General features: G+C 48.4%; 1 protein-coding gene across 1 annotated transcript in view; it reads left to right on the top strand.

The window, feature by feature from the left end:
* The window catches only part of LOC144145629 (uncharacterized), a gene marked incomplete in the record, with an annotated part of 497,754 nt that overhangs the window by 266,060 nt on the left and 216,709 nt on the right, over nucleotides 1-14,985 (top strand). Inside the window, 1 exon segment of the mRNA XM_077677301.1 lies at nucleotides 471-634. Coding sequence (XP_077533427.1) covers nucleotides 471-634 — 164 coding nt within the window.

The following is a 14,985-nucleotide window of genomic DNA, read 5'->3' as shown; positions in this document are numbered from 1 at the left end:
TAAAGACAATTTAATGATTCTACCAAAAGGGGACACTTTCATAAAAGCGCTGAAAATTCTCAGCACCTCTGCCTCGTGCTATGGCGTCACCCAGTGTAACCCAGTGTTACCCAGTGTCACCTAGTGTTAAACAATGTCTCCAAGCGTGGTGGCGTAATGAGGCTGGTGTTGTGCTGCTATGCACACAAGGCGGCCCGTTCATTTCTTCGCCGCGAAAGCTGTATTTTTTCACGGATTGGAAGTACCAGATTTCGGCTCTCGCTAAGTAACCCACGGGCGTTGAGTGACATTGATTAAATGCGTAGCCTCCAACCACAACATTGCGTCTCCTAGCCAAGGTTATATAGTCTGGGCGCATTGAAACAACGCCATCTTTGTATTCGCGAAGACAGTTTGCCTCGCGAACGTTACGTCTATATATCTTTCTCACCGGTGCATGCACCTCTGTTTTGTTCTCTACATATGCGCAGCGCGAGTCCAGAGCCGAAACGCGAGAGCCGCCTCACGTCCATCATCGATCAGCTGCTGATCAACAAGACCAAGGACTACTTGCAGCAGTGCAGCGACCTCACGAAGAACACCACCAACCACCACAACAGCAACGACACCTCCCAGTCGCCGGCACTCGACCCAGGTACGCATGCGCTGCTCGCTCAGCGTGCCTTGCCATGCTTGTTCTTTTTTTTTTTTTGAGACGATAGTCTTTCTTGGGCTACTTAAACCCAAAAATTTTGGTCTGCCCGTATGTCTGTCGGTCTGCCTGTCACTTGATGCATCCGACGGGCCAAAAGTTGACTGGACGCTTGATCAAAAAACTGTGGTTGATTACTCTTTCATAAGAATCAGTAAAACACGAAAGTAAAATGTGCAGCGAAATCTACAGCTGAGCACAATTTGCGAAAGGCGGCTGTTTTGTGGGTGTGCTTGGAGAGCGACGTCCTGCTGGCGGTTCGCTTCGGCGAAAGTGTACTGGCGTCATTTCCGTGACGGATATGTCGTCAGTGAATTATTGGGGTATCCCGGCATCAAACATTGTCGTGTTAAAATATAAAACCCGAGAACGAACAGCCCTAAGTATAACGTAGTATCATACTCTTTAGAACTAAAGGTTGCTTCCCCGCAAGAAGACCCTGTGTGCAGGGGTGCACCCTTTACAGGCCGCTTGCTTCGTTGTACTGGCGTCACTTCCGTGACGGATATGACGTCAGCGAAATCTTCGTGTATCCGGGAATAAAGAACTTTCGTGTTAAAAGTATACAGACTCAAAGCCTTTACAAACTACTAAAGCTCGTGGCCTGCGTCGTACATGCCAGGATTTTGCAGCAAAAACAAAGCATTACGCATATTTGAGAAAAAACAGAAGTACATAACTGACACTTGCAGCATTCTTTCAGGTAAAGATACACGTTGAGTTGATTTTTTAGGTAGAGAATTTAAAAAAAGCGCCTGAAGGCGGGGTCGAAGAGGAGCCAGATTAAGGAGACGCTAAAATGAAACGTCACCTGAAGCTGTTCTTTGAACAATGGATAGAAAAGATCCCAACAGGTGGCCACCGCAGCCAACGCTGCCGCTGGCTCGTGCTCGGCTTGATGTCACCTCTTTCGACATGCGCCATCGCGTTCTCTGTTCTTCTGTCACTCTGTCTACAGATCGGCGGCGAAATATTTTGGCGACCTGCCTCATTCATTACTCACGCAATAATACTGGCCCTCGTGTATAGAGGTACGGTCCACCTGACCAAGCATGGCGTCGTTCGCTACCGCAGACACTCTTCGCTGCTACTCGACAAGCGCATCACGTCGCTCGTTCCGAGCGGACGCCTCCGCCCACGTGACGCGACCGGCGTACGCATCCGTCCGTAGCCCGCAGCTAGTGCCCGCTTGCAACGTCATGCGCCTCTGTCACCGCGCTGTCAAAAAACGGTGGCAATCGAATACGTAAGTCACCGCTATCTCGCTGCTGCAGCGACGGCTCGACAGTTCGCTCCGCGGTTCGTGTCACAGAACCCAGCAACCAAACGAACAGAAATCTGAGCGACGAGAGGAGGATAATGGAGAGCCCCGGGGCCGAGCCGCGGCCACACAAATAATCGACCGAGTCGGTCTCTTATACGGCTCTCTGTGCTGCCGCCGGATTGCGCGAAAAATAAGAGGCGACGTCGAGCGGGGCCAAATCGAAAACGCTTTGACGGCTGAGAAATCGGGAACGGGGTGAAGGGCGCCGCGGTGCAGCTCTTGTTCTCTTAGCGTGCGCTGTGTGGCGCGAAACTTGACAGCTATCCGCCGAAGGCCATGCCGGCTGTTGCCGCTGCGAGGTTGAGCAGCGCTCTCCCCGTAACCACCGTTCTTCCTCGCCGGTCTCGCCCCGGCGTCCATTAGTTTCTCCCGGAGGTCGCCTACGTTTGTTTGTGCGCGAATTTTCTGCGTTGCTCTTCTCCGTCGTGCTCGACTTGGGCTCGGCGCATTTTTCTTTCTAACGAAGGAAGCAATACCGGGTTACTTATAAAGAGTTTGTGGTGCACACCTGCGCCTGAAACTTCGTCCCGCTGGTCTTGAAGGAGCTGTCGTGTTTGCAGACGCACAGGGCAGGGGTGAAATCTCCCGCAAACGTCTTCGCAGTTTCTTAAGACGGCCGTTTGCTGCGTAGCTTTTCATTACTCGGAAGTAGCCAGTTCTTCGGACAGCACATGGCCTCCTGTACTGAGGAACCACTATCACATTGTTGCGCAATAAAGGTCTCTCTCTCTCTCTCTCTCTCTCTCTCTCTCTCTCTCTCTCTCTCTCTCTCTCTCTCTCTCTCTCTCTCTCTCTCTCTCTCTCTCTCTCTCTCTCTCTCTCTCTCTCTCTCTCTCTCTCGGGTGGAGCTAAAAAATTAATATTTCTATCTCTCTGAGTACACACGTACATAAACGAAAGGAAACAAACAGCCAAGAACAGCAACGCCCGCCTATTACTTACCTCCCTGTGAATTCTTCGTTTAAAACGAGATTTTTTTTATTTATTTATTTATTTATTTATTTATTTATTTATTTATTTATTTATTTATTTATTTATTCCCCTGTTGTTCTTTTTTTGTCATTGTTGAAGAAAAGGAAGCTCAGTGCTACGGCCGCTTAAAGCCTGTTACTCCCGCTTTTCATAAAAGGGTTTTGGTTTTCTTAGCTCCGTGCAGCGCTGTTTCGGTCTTCGAGCAACAAAATTCTTTCGAGCTTGAGTTAAGCTTACAAACCCTCACCGTGCGGTTTATTTTGAAATCGCGACGTAAAGGAAACTATTGTACGAAACTGAATTCCTTACGCCATCTGTTTATTGTTCGCTCCGTTTTTTTTTCGGTCTCCAATCTTCCCAATCAGCTGCCTTTTCTCCGACTTACCCAAATTGCGATTGTTCCGCGCTTAGCAGCCGTATGGACCAATGGAGTGGCAAATGGTTGTTAAGGTGAACAAACTATCTAAACTGGGCAGCAGCAGATCCATGGGTCCTGATAAACTATTCGTCTCATCGTACACATCGTATACCTGGGAGCCGTAAAATAACCCAGCTAGCACTCGCTGCGGTCCCTTCATATCTCGCTAAATTCGTGTGCATACCCTTAGGCGCATTGGTACAAACAAGATCGACTAACGTAAAGCCTGATCGTTTCACAAGACGGATAAGCCAATAGTTTCAACGAGTCGACAGGTTAGCGTGAAATACTTCAATGGTTGTCGTTACTATGCGCACAACGTTCTTCTCTACACGTAGTACCATGACTCACTTTCTTATTTATCTGCATCCGCTCGTTCACGCCCGGCCAACCGCTGCGCCACTCGTGGCTTCTCGAGGTCGGAGCCTTTCGCGCCCGCATATTTAACGCCGCCACCTCGCACCACTTTTGCCGACCACAGTCGATCTCGAAAACAAACGACCCGCCGCCCGCACCGTTCGAATAGCGCGCGTGCCGCCCAACTCAAAGGGCGGTCCCATTGCTTTTCGCCGTCGACGGGGGGGACAGCCGTGGCGGCAACGTGTTAAAACCATGCTGGCGCTTTGCGAAATGCCTCCGTTGAGTTCAGTTGTAACTGCCCGCGTGTCATCTGCATGCGCCGCCACGTGATTCGGCGCCATATCGTGCGCAGAAGGTCAGTGGAACGTCAACCTTTCGCAATCGCCGCCGTGGCCGCAGCCGGCCGGCCAGCTGCTGCGAGGTGTTTTGTTTTCACATGTCCACCACGACAGTGTGGGCGTTAGCCGCCGCTAGAAAAAAAAAAAAAAAAAGTAGTGTGGAACGGGGAACGAGAAACGACTTCAGTGTTCGCTGGTTTGAGGCGGTAGTGGCACAACTCACCTGTGTGAGTCCCCGGTGCCGCCTTAATTGCGTGCAGCGCTGTACAGTTGGGCGTGCGATGATATACTCTGAGGAAGCCTATGAACACTTCTACTTGCCCAGCATGGAACATTTGGTTACTTTCAAGAATGTTGTGATAAACTTCATTGCAGCTCTCTTGCTATTTTTGTTGGGCACCTCCTGACTTGCGCGCGTGGTCTATAAGTACCAGCTGACCTGACGAACATCGAGTCAGTAATAGACAAAGCATATCCCTGCATTATGTAGGCTCTCGTTAAGAGTTTAACAGATTGTTCGAGTTAACTAGCTGGGTTATTGATGAGTTTCTGCGCAGTAAGTTTTTGCGTTAACTCCCGCGCTGCACTTAAACGCAGAAGCTGCCGACTGCGGAGGTGGGAGGTTGTTAGCCAAAGTGGGCGTAACGTAGTATGAGTGATCAAAGTGCGTTCTTTTTCCCGGAAGCTTGCTTACCCCCCGGCTGCTCAAGGGGTGTCTTGTTTTTGGACGGGGCTCTCTAAAGCGCAGATAATAATCTAAGGGCTGACAGCACTCACCCTTCCACGACAGCGGCTAATGAGAGATTCACTTCGACCACCGTGGCAACGGCGTCCGATTTAACCTTCTCACGCCTGTACTTTGCAGAATACTATCTCGCTATCTGCGGAAACAAGGCGTTTAACCGTTTGATGGACGACTTGAATTAACTTCGATCGTCGCTCCTGTGCCATATTTATTCCCCTTATACATGCATTTTGCAGAAAACTACCGATCATTCGCAGGAACAGGTATTTTTATCAGATAGCTGGGGAAGGCTTTTTGTTAAGGACAGCCCTTAGGCATTCTTTGAGCTTCGTGGAAAGACCGACCGGGCCACAACAGCCCCTAACATGAAGCATAATGCTCATTAAAGTGTGCGTCCTTAACCACCCCTAACCGAAATTACCTTCATTAGACTGGCGGCCTTGGAGTTCACTGCACGGAACTGCCAACTCTGACTGCGTGTGAGTCGCCGCAGCAGTCAGCTCGCCGCCGAGGCGTTGTACGTGTGTGGAGAAACGCCCGGTTTTATCCGCGCTCTTCTCGCCGGGCACACACACACACACACGGGCGCGTTGCAGTATATTAGCTGTCGATTGCGGGCTTCCAGGCGCCAGAGACAAAGGCTTCGGGAGTGGCCGGCTCGCTTTATCATGAACGCTTGGCTCTCGCATTGTTCGCTTTCCGTCTGACCTATTTAACTTTTCGCCGAACACTATAATTCTCCCGCCGCGCTACCTAATGCGAGACCGGCTCGTCGGTCCGATCGCCTCGCCCTTTATTATTCCTCTTCTTCTTGCTGTTGCGGGGGGCACGCAGGTGCTGGGAGAACGCCCGTATCGCGTGTACTTGGCTGCGGTGGCAGGTCGTTAAAGGGTTCAACTGGCTCGGGGTCGTTTTAAGTTTTTGTCTTCCCTCTGCTCTCTGGCAATCGCGATTCTTTCGCCCTTAGTTGTTTGCGTGTGCACCACTATTCATTTCGTCGTCTGCGGTGCACAAGCGCTTCGGATTGCCGATTGAGAAAGAGCTTGAGCGAGCGCCTCCCAAATGGCGGGGCCATGCAACTATGCAATCGTAGCGTAGATCAAAGACCGGGCGTTGTTTAATTGAAATGCTAAATGGGAAGTCATGGCGTAACCATTGTACTTCTTCTGAAAGACGGCGCCGAGGAAATTTGTTTGTGTGTTGCGGCTTGTTGGCGGGTTTTAACCATGAACAAGTAAAGAGGCAGGGGGCAGGATGGGGGGCATAAGAACCACTGGGAGGCGACGTTTCCCACCAGTGCGTGATGACAGGTGAATACAAATGCAGTCATTACACGTGATTCATGAGCGCCAGGCAGATTCACACTACTCTCTCCATTGTTCGGACTCCGGATGACGTGTGAGTTACATTTAAAAAAGTAGGCAAAAGTTGCAACGCGGCACAATTTTTTAGCACGATGCGTGTTCTTGCCCGGTTCATTGAATGTACAGTCAGAACCCGATCTAAAGAAGTTTCCGGGAAGTGCGAAATATTTCGTTAAGTCGAGAGCTTCGTAATATCGAGTGTCCTAGTGCGCGCAATACCAACAGCAGTACGCACTGGTACTTCTACGTTTACGTGTGCTTTCGTAACTTCCATTGTTTACCCCACCATTCTTACTGCTACAGAATGAATATGCATTGCATTTTACCGAAAATAGCCTGTTCTGCAAGCTTGTTGTATAATTATAACGAGGCGATCTCTTGATTGAACGGAACTTCTGTTTTGTCTGCATGGCCCCTTTGAGTGCTAGCTGCTGTCATGACGTTCTAGAGACTGAACTGAAATCTAGTTTCTCATGACTTCACAAAGAAAAACGTCATTAGCCAATCCATTCTGTGAAGGTTGATGACCTTAGCACACTGCACAGAAGTGACGCAGAATGTTGAACAAAGGTACGAACTATAGTGAACCAATTATCACAAGTAAATAAAGCTTAACGTAATGATAATGTCATTTTAGCGCCGAGTTGTCATATAGTAGTTGCTTCTGGGAAAGATCTGATAAAACAAGAGTTACAGCCGTTTTCCGTCCCTCAATCGCTCCCTGCGAAATAATTAAGGCGAACAAATGAAACTCAGAGTAATTATAGACTCGTCTTAGCAACTTATTCTCGTATAATCTTCTTTATAAATGTTTTGATAAAACAACAGTTACATCCGTTTTCAGCGGAGCATTCGCGATAAGGTTGGCTTTGCCGCAAAACATTTTTGCTCGCGCACAAGAAGAACGCATGGAACCCTAGCCATATTCAGCTTCGCTTTAAAAAAAAAAGATGATACGGCACCTCTACGCTCAAATTAGAGTTATGCAAGGCCGTTCGCAAATTCGAAATTCTTACTACGATGAGGTCCAATGAAAATTTACAGCAGCCAGATATGTCCGGCTTATTTAATCGTCAGAACTCCCCCCAGAATTCTGAGACACACAGTGGGCGCGTGCGATCAATCTCCACCAACTCCGCACGAACCTAAACTTTTCAACAACCGGGCCTTAGGAGAGAGCCTTGGCGAGCTCTCGCCTGGACTACCTGCTCCGGCTAACCCAAAGGCGGCTGTCGATGCTGAAGTCATCTTGGACTGAGCCTGAGGATGAAGACGCCTCCCGAAAGCGTCAAATCAGACCCATGCCATAGACATTGAATAAACGTTTATTCTCTCTCTCTCTCTCTCTCTCTCTCTCTCTCTCTCTCTCTCTCTCTCTCTCTCTCTGTGAGCAAGTTGGTATATGCCCACAGTGGGGCAGCCCTGGGCGAAAATATCATTTAAGCGGAAGTACGGTCGGGTTATACCCGGGGAGAAACTGCGGCGAATGGAATACGCGCTTTTCGCACATGATCTAATGCTGCAGAAGCGTTTAATGCACAGTCGTCTGTCTGGCTTCCCCAAGGCAGTGACAACCAAAGGGCAGCATTACCCCTGGACAGACGTGCACTGACCAACGGGCAGTACGCATCCACCCAGGAAGGTGCTAAAATACCCGTGTGGTGCTGGTGCAGCTGGTAGGTCACTGCCTCCCGGCAGTTACCGAGCACGGTGATAAAGCTTGACCGGTGGCGATTAACTACCCCTAGCTGTGTCATCAAGGCAGAAAATAGGTATGCGCGGCATCACCCCAGCTACGCAGAGCACGTTATGTACTCCAAGGGATTCGGCTGGGAAACAGGGTAAAATTTATTCTTTTCGTGTTTAAGAAATGTAGAACTTAAACTGCGCGGAACTCGAGCACCGCGCAGTGCTACTTGTAAAAAAGTGATTTTGGAGCGCGATGTAACGGCTTCCATAGTTACAATACTAAATTTGCGAACAATTTCTACTTGATATTAACTGAACAACAGCGCGGCCTGTGGTACGACGTACGAGTATACCTAGTCCTGGGACAAGAACTTCCGACAGACCTTTGGATTTCTGCCTGGTGTAGCCATGGAAAGCGACCGCTATTCTCTACAGATACAAGTCGACGGAAAGACGTAGTCAGAGTTAAAGTGCATTTCGTATGCCGGCAAGAACTGAAGACATCTGGAAGGTCTGGATACAAAAGCAATAATTGAGACGCGTACAATCGAGTGAGCCGTAACTCGATGCGCAGGGCGGTCCATTAGCATGGGCTTTGCCGTCGGCCGCGGGGACCCGATGTCAGAGCTGGTCCCACGAGTGTAAAGAAACCGAACGGGAAGGCTTATCTCGGTCGGCTTGCAGAAAGAGAAGTGCCGGAGTGCACGCGCCCGGTGATGCCCCGCGGAGCATCGAAGAGACTGCCTTCGTTTGTCTACCCCTGTTCGGGAAACTTTCTCACGCGATCCTCCGACAGAGATGGAGGAAGAAGACAACGGTGGGATCGGCGCGAGTGCGCGTCAGTTTCAGCTCTCCCTGAACAAAAAAAAAAAAAAAGTGCGCCCGGTGAAAATAAAACAAAAGAGGTATAGGGGGACAAGCCTTTCGCGTCTCTGCGGCCTGTCAGCAGCGCTGCCGTTTCTTTCGCTAAGCAAACGCTACGGTCTCCTCGCCCCCCGCCCCCTTCCTCCGGTGCAGAGGCGTGGCGTAGTAGCAGGAACCGACGGATTCCCTGGCTGCGCGTCGCGGGCGTCAGTGCGCTCTCTTCCGAGTCGTCGTGAAGAAGACAGGTGGAATTAATTCCGACGGCCCGGTTCGTGGCCCCCTCCCGGCATCCATCCACCCTACGCTAGTAGCTCCGCCTCGGCAAAAGGCGGCATCTCTGCCCGCGCTCTCTGTTTGCATAGCGACCGCTGCGGCTCGGTGGGGAGCGGTCAGCGCTGGCAGGCCTCGCAAACAAGCGGCTGTCATCGACGCGGCGATCACGACCGCGCTCGTGTGCGCTACTGTAGCGCTGCCTGTGCTGCTCGCTCCCGGACTCGTAGACGACGAGCCGAGCGGCGCCCGACCGACGGTGTCGGGGGCAAGTGCGGCCGGCGTCGCTTGGCGGCCCCTGCAGTGACAGTGACAATGGGCGGCGGTCACGATTGGCGCGTCACGCGTCGCGTCGCCAGTGTGTATCTTGTATCTGCGCCCCGCCGCGTGCTTCCAGCGTCTGCAGCGCGCCCGCAGTTGCCGAGGGGACCGATCGTGACCCCTGGCCGGCATCCTTTTGCGAAGAAGAGGGAGGGAGATAAAGAGAGAGATAAGGGTGCCTAATACGAGAGCTTGGCCTGACACTGGTGCGGTGACCGCTGCGGTGACTGCGTGACCTGGCTTGCTCGGCCCTGTTTGTTGCTAGCTCTGCGCGTTCGAATGCCAGCACCCGCGTTCCTCGGTGAGACCTGTGGGAATGGGCTGTCACGCGCTATCCAGGTTGTCCATCGCCGTCTCGCTCCGAGCAGTCACCCCGTCGTCGCACGTGGAACCATGCGGAATCGTTGTAGCAGAGGGGCACCGTCTTGCTGCGCGAATATATGCTGTGTCGCTGCTCTTGTGGAACGTCACAGAAGTCACGTCGGCCACTGCTCCGATGATTTCTCGACTTACACTTCGCGTGACCGAACAACGGGGCTGGTTGAGAATGCGGCGCATGGTCATCGATTATATAGGTTCCGTCGTGCGGTCTCTGTTCTGCAAGATCAGCGGCTAATTCAATGTTTTACTCAACGCGTCACGCCAAGTTTTAAATAATCTTAATAAGTTTCCATACATATTTTAAATATTCGGGGTTTAACGTGCAGAACCTACACCTGGGCATTGAGGCGCACAGTAGCAGAGGGCTCTGGATTAATTTCGACCAAGTGGGGATCTTCAACGTGAGCCAAAATCTCGACGCACGGGTGTTCTCGCTTTTCGCGTATGTTGCCAAGGGCGACGCAGTGGTCGTCGTCATGCTTGGCTCACGGCAATGAGTTGCTCAAAAGTTTCACCGATTTCTTTTTATACTATCGTTGGTATCATCACTTTGATACCGTCCTGTTGTTATAGATTTCCTCGGCTAATTTTTTTCTTTGTGGGAAATATAAATGTCCCTTTTGTGTATTTGCTCAAGAGGCCATTTACCTTTCGAAAAATCAGGTGAAGCAGACGTAGCTAATTGTTTATATTTTCTGTCTGAGTAACTACCCCCGTTATCAAGCATATACCGTAAAATGTATTTAGCCTCTCATAAACACGGTCACTATGTACATCGGTTATCGTGTTGATGCCACTTGGCGGTGTCTAAGTAACACAACATTCAAATGCTTGTATGCGATGCTTAGCATACGGAGATAATCTGTTTTGGTTTTATAAATTCTGAGACAGTAAACAATATGGAGCCGAAGCTGGAGGGGGATAACGCCTGACGAGGCCTCGCCCCCTCACAGGTTTTCACAATAATTTCACGTAAATCAACAGGAACTGAATTTGCACCAACGTATTATTAAAACGTTATATTTAGTGGAGAAAGCAAAAAAAAAAAGAGTATACAGTTCCGAAAATTTTAGTACAAATGCACCTTAATAAAACACCTTGACACTATATAATCAGACAATGTGAATGAACAGCTTGCGACATATGCTGACCTTGCGCAACATATTGCGAGTCAGAACAAAACGAGGTAAGAAAGCTTAATTTACAATATCGAAAAAAAAAAAAACGCCAGGATAAAAACATGAATTATGATTACTGTTGTAACAGTTCCCACGAACTCATGAAAATAGGCCGCGAAGGACAGGAGACACCATAGTAAACTTCTTAAAAGCGCTGTCTTTACTCAACAAGGGGGTAAAACAAAACATAATACGTTTCGCCAACCACCAACAATCTAGTGTTACGTAAGTTCTCTTTATTATTTTTGTTGTTTTATAAAAGATGACTTGTTTACCACATTGGGTTAAAATTCCTAGCAGTCGTGTCATAAGGGGTACTATAGCGCATGTGCAGGAGTTTTCAGTAGGTACGGTATATAGGAGATTTTTACGGATATATTTATTAACATTTATTTACATACTTTAAGGGCCCAACAGGGCATTACATAAGAAGGGTGACATACATCACTAATAACAACGAAGATTGTGACAAATATGCAAGGTTTATGTTGGACTTCAAATATATATATATATATATATATATATATATATATATATATATATATATATATATATATATATATATATATATATATATATATATATATATATATATATATATATATATATATATATATATATATATATATATATATATATATATATATATATATATATATATATACAGAAAATACCGCAACAAATATTCACATCGCAAACACATTTGGAGAGCAGTACTTATCGTTTTTACACACGTAAAAGATTACAATGACTAATATTGGTTGTCGGATTCATGAAAAGCAAGTAACGTAGATTGGAAAGTTGAATGCTGAGTGTGTGCGACAATGCTAGCAGGCAGTGAATTCCACTCATTTATCGACAAAGCAAGAGGGGAAAATTGGTGTTTCTTTGTGCGAGAAAATACTGGCTCTATCTTATGTCATGGCCGATACGCATGGAAGTGTACGAAGCATGGCGAATGAAAGTTCGATGAAATGACAAATCAGAGTGGTATAACCTGTGTAAGAAGGATAAGCGGAAAAGTTTCAGTTTATAGCATGTTTATAGTTCACACGAGGTGGATTTCTAAAGGCCGTAATGGGAAGACGTGCGGTATACAACGAGCGCCTACTCAAACTTCCGAGCGCCGGGGAGCGGCATAGATGATTAAAAAAAAAAACTTTGAAAGGCCCTTGCATTACGCTCCCGTATACACATAAAACGCGCGCCAGACGCAGTCTCAAACTTCAAAAGTAGGCTTCCTCCCCAGAACTCGGAGACATAACCAGAGAGCCGGGAATCTCAAGTGGGCAAGGCCGATTCCTAATGGCTTCCTAATTGAAAATTCCGCCAAAGCGCCCGCTCAAGTCGTCGTCCGCTGGGATCAATCTATGTCACTCGACAGCGCTTCGCTGACGGATGAGGCGTCACGAGCACGCTCCCAACGACGCGTGCGCGCTCGGGGGGTGGCAAGAGACGTGATCCACTTTATAAAACGCCCAGACCTCTTTTCCTCCACTATACGACGAGTCGCGGCGGGGTCCGCATCTTCACTCTCAGGCTTGTCACTTTGCGCCCGCCCGCTTTGGCTGTTGCCTGCGTCCTCTTCCATCCCCTCTTCCATCCTCTTCCATCCTCCTCACGTGTCTGTGAGCATCGCGCGTTTTGCTGATTCGTCGTGGGTCGGTTGCATCGCGTCTCGGCTCCTCACAGCGGGGCGACTTTACAATAGACCCGCCGTTGCTGTGCCCTCTTTGCATTAAAGGACGGCAACAAATTCAGCTGCGCACAAGCCTAGCCAAGTCGATCCAAGCCGGGCCACCCCTAGTGAAAACAATTAAGGGCCTATACGACGCCGCGCACGTGAACGACAATCTGGAAGATGCGAGCATTCGCAAAGCCGACTGAGTCGCTGCTACGGATTGTGTGGCGTGCCTATGGCGATCCGAGAGGCGAGACACAAGCCGAACGAACGACTTGACGGACTCGCTTGAGAGGAGCTGCAGGAGAACTGCTGCGATGTTGGAAGCTGCGCAAATGTTGAGCGCGATTCATCGATCATCTTTAAAGCGCTGACCTGCCTTGGGCGCCAGATATCTAGCACTCGCGGCGCTGCCCGTCCAACTTCTCTTTCCTCCTGCACAAACACGCGCGCATGCACCATTCTTTCTCGCGCCGTTCTCCTGATCTGTGTGTGTGTGTCCGGAGAGGTGGCCTGGAAGACGCGGGCAGAGATTTTTGCTCCCTTTGAGCAATGGATATATCCTCAGAGCCCCCACGCCTCGCGCCTTTGAACTGCTACGCTTTCTCCGTTTAATTTTTCTCTTTTCTTTTTTTCCTTTGGGCGAATCGCTTACGTGCGTGTGTGGAATAGGTGCCTACGGTGCCGCCCATAATTTATTTGGCTCGCATTGTGTTGGGCAATCGAGCGTCGTTTCAGATACGAATCTGGCTAAGCGCGCTCGCCTCCCTTAGAAATATTAATAATAAAAGAAACCAAAGTGTGGCGTAGCGGGATAGGGATGGGTTTCTACAGGCGCCTGCCACTGAATGGTGTTATTTGTTTTCTTTTTCTTTCTTTCTTTTCATTTCTCGCCCCGCCCTGTTTCCTTATTTGTCGCCCTGGATAATGACAATGAAAAAGGTCGCTGCTCAATCTAACGTGAAAACTTCAAATCTACGCCGTTCTCTTCTGAGCGTAGTAGTTTTACGTCAGCCACTGGAGTGACCACCGTTTGTAGGTGATCTTTAAGCGTTGGGAATGTGATCTTCCGCTTACTTTTAACCGTGTGGTTCTTCTCAGAGCCCATTTTTAAAGAGAAATAAGGTTAAAACGTGAAGATTTTTTCTCATGCAAAATGAGCCAAAGTCAGTCCAAAATCCAAACTGCTTATACCGTGCCGGAATGGCGCCATCTGATAGATGTCAGCTTTATAGCGCGATGGACCCAGGTTATATTCCGACCACGGGTGGCGTTTTGTTTTCTTGAGGCGCTTTATGTGCCTTCGCTTATCATCATCATCATCATCGTCTCCTCCTCCTCCTCCTCCTCCTCCTCCTCCTCCTCCTCCTCCTCCTTCTTCTTCTTCTTCTTCTTCTTCTTCTTCTTCTTCTTCTTCTTCTTCTTCTTCTTGTGAAATCCATTGTGTAAAGTTGACTTACCTGCAGTGCGGCGATCAATTAGGCATAGAGAGCTTCGCTTTAATAAGGATAGCTTCATTATCGTTTCCGTGCTGGGGAAGCAGCTACGGCACGCTTTCCCATTAGCAATTTTTGAAGTAAAGAGTTCCTGTTCTCCCGAACATCACCGTACAATTAATCTATTGCATTACGGAATTTCTTGACAAAGTGTCATTTATTACGTTACCCATAACGGCAAAATGTAATTAAATTGCTGTTATTCCATTGCTGCCAAATATGGATGTATAGATAGGGAAACAGCTACGTCCAGAGAGAACATGAAAAATATAGCAGGTGCGAAGAGTGAAAATGCACCCGACAGTATTATTCCCCGAAATAAATTCCGTGCTCATAAAAACCATTCCCGATACGTCTACGAAAAATTTGCAAGTATAAAAGGAAAGAATCTGACTATACGAGGATGTATTTAAACTTGTCAGAGTTAACAACCTCAATGTGAAACCGAGAATATTTTTCTGCCTTGGAATGAAAGAGTCGAGAAGGCCATGACACTACTTTTTAAAAAGGCTGTCTATAGTGCCGCCTGACGGTACCATGAGTTTTCCATTGTAGTGACGTCCACCGGCGTTTCGCAATAAAAATGTCTCATCTGGCACTACTTCGCTCTCCCTGACGTAAGATATCGTAACCTAACGACATATGTTAAAGAACAGAAAGCAATCATTTAAGACACAGAAAACTAACCTAAGTAATGAAAATTATATTTCGTACTAAAAATGAACCAAAAAAAAATAAAGGAGGGAAAACTCGGGCTCTAACCACCATACTTCGTATCAGGAAGCCAAGACGGAACCCCTACACCTCAATGACGGATACTGTGCCTTGTGCCAGCCTAGTCATAAAAATTCGAATGTCATGGAACGACACTATAGCCTTGGATGCAGCACTCA

This window comes from Haemaphysalis longicornis, unplaced genomic scaffold, assembly GCF_048455015.1.
Source record: "Haemaphysalis longicornis isolate Haplotype H1 unplaced genomic scaffold, Haemaphysalis longicornis Haplotype H1 scaffold_7, whole genome shotgun sequence".
Lineage (NCBI taxonomy): Eukaryota > Metazoa > Arthropoda > Arachnida > Ixodida > Ixodidae > Haemaphysalis > Haemaphysalis longicornis.
The sequence above is the reverse complement of the archived record's forward strand: the minus strand, read 5'-3'. Positions and strand labels throughout refer to the sequence as shown.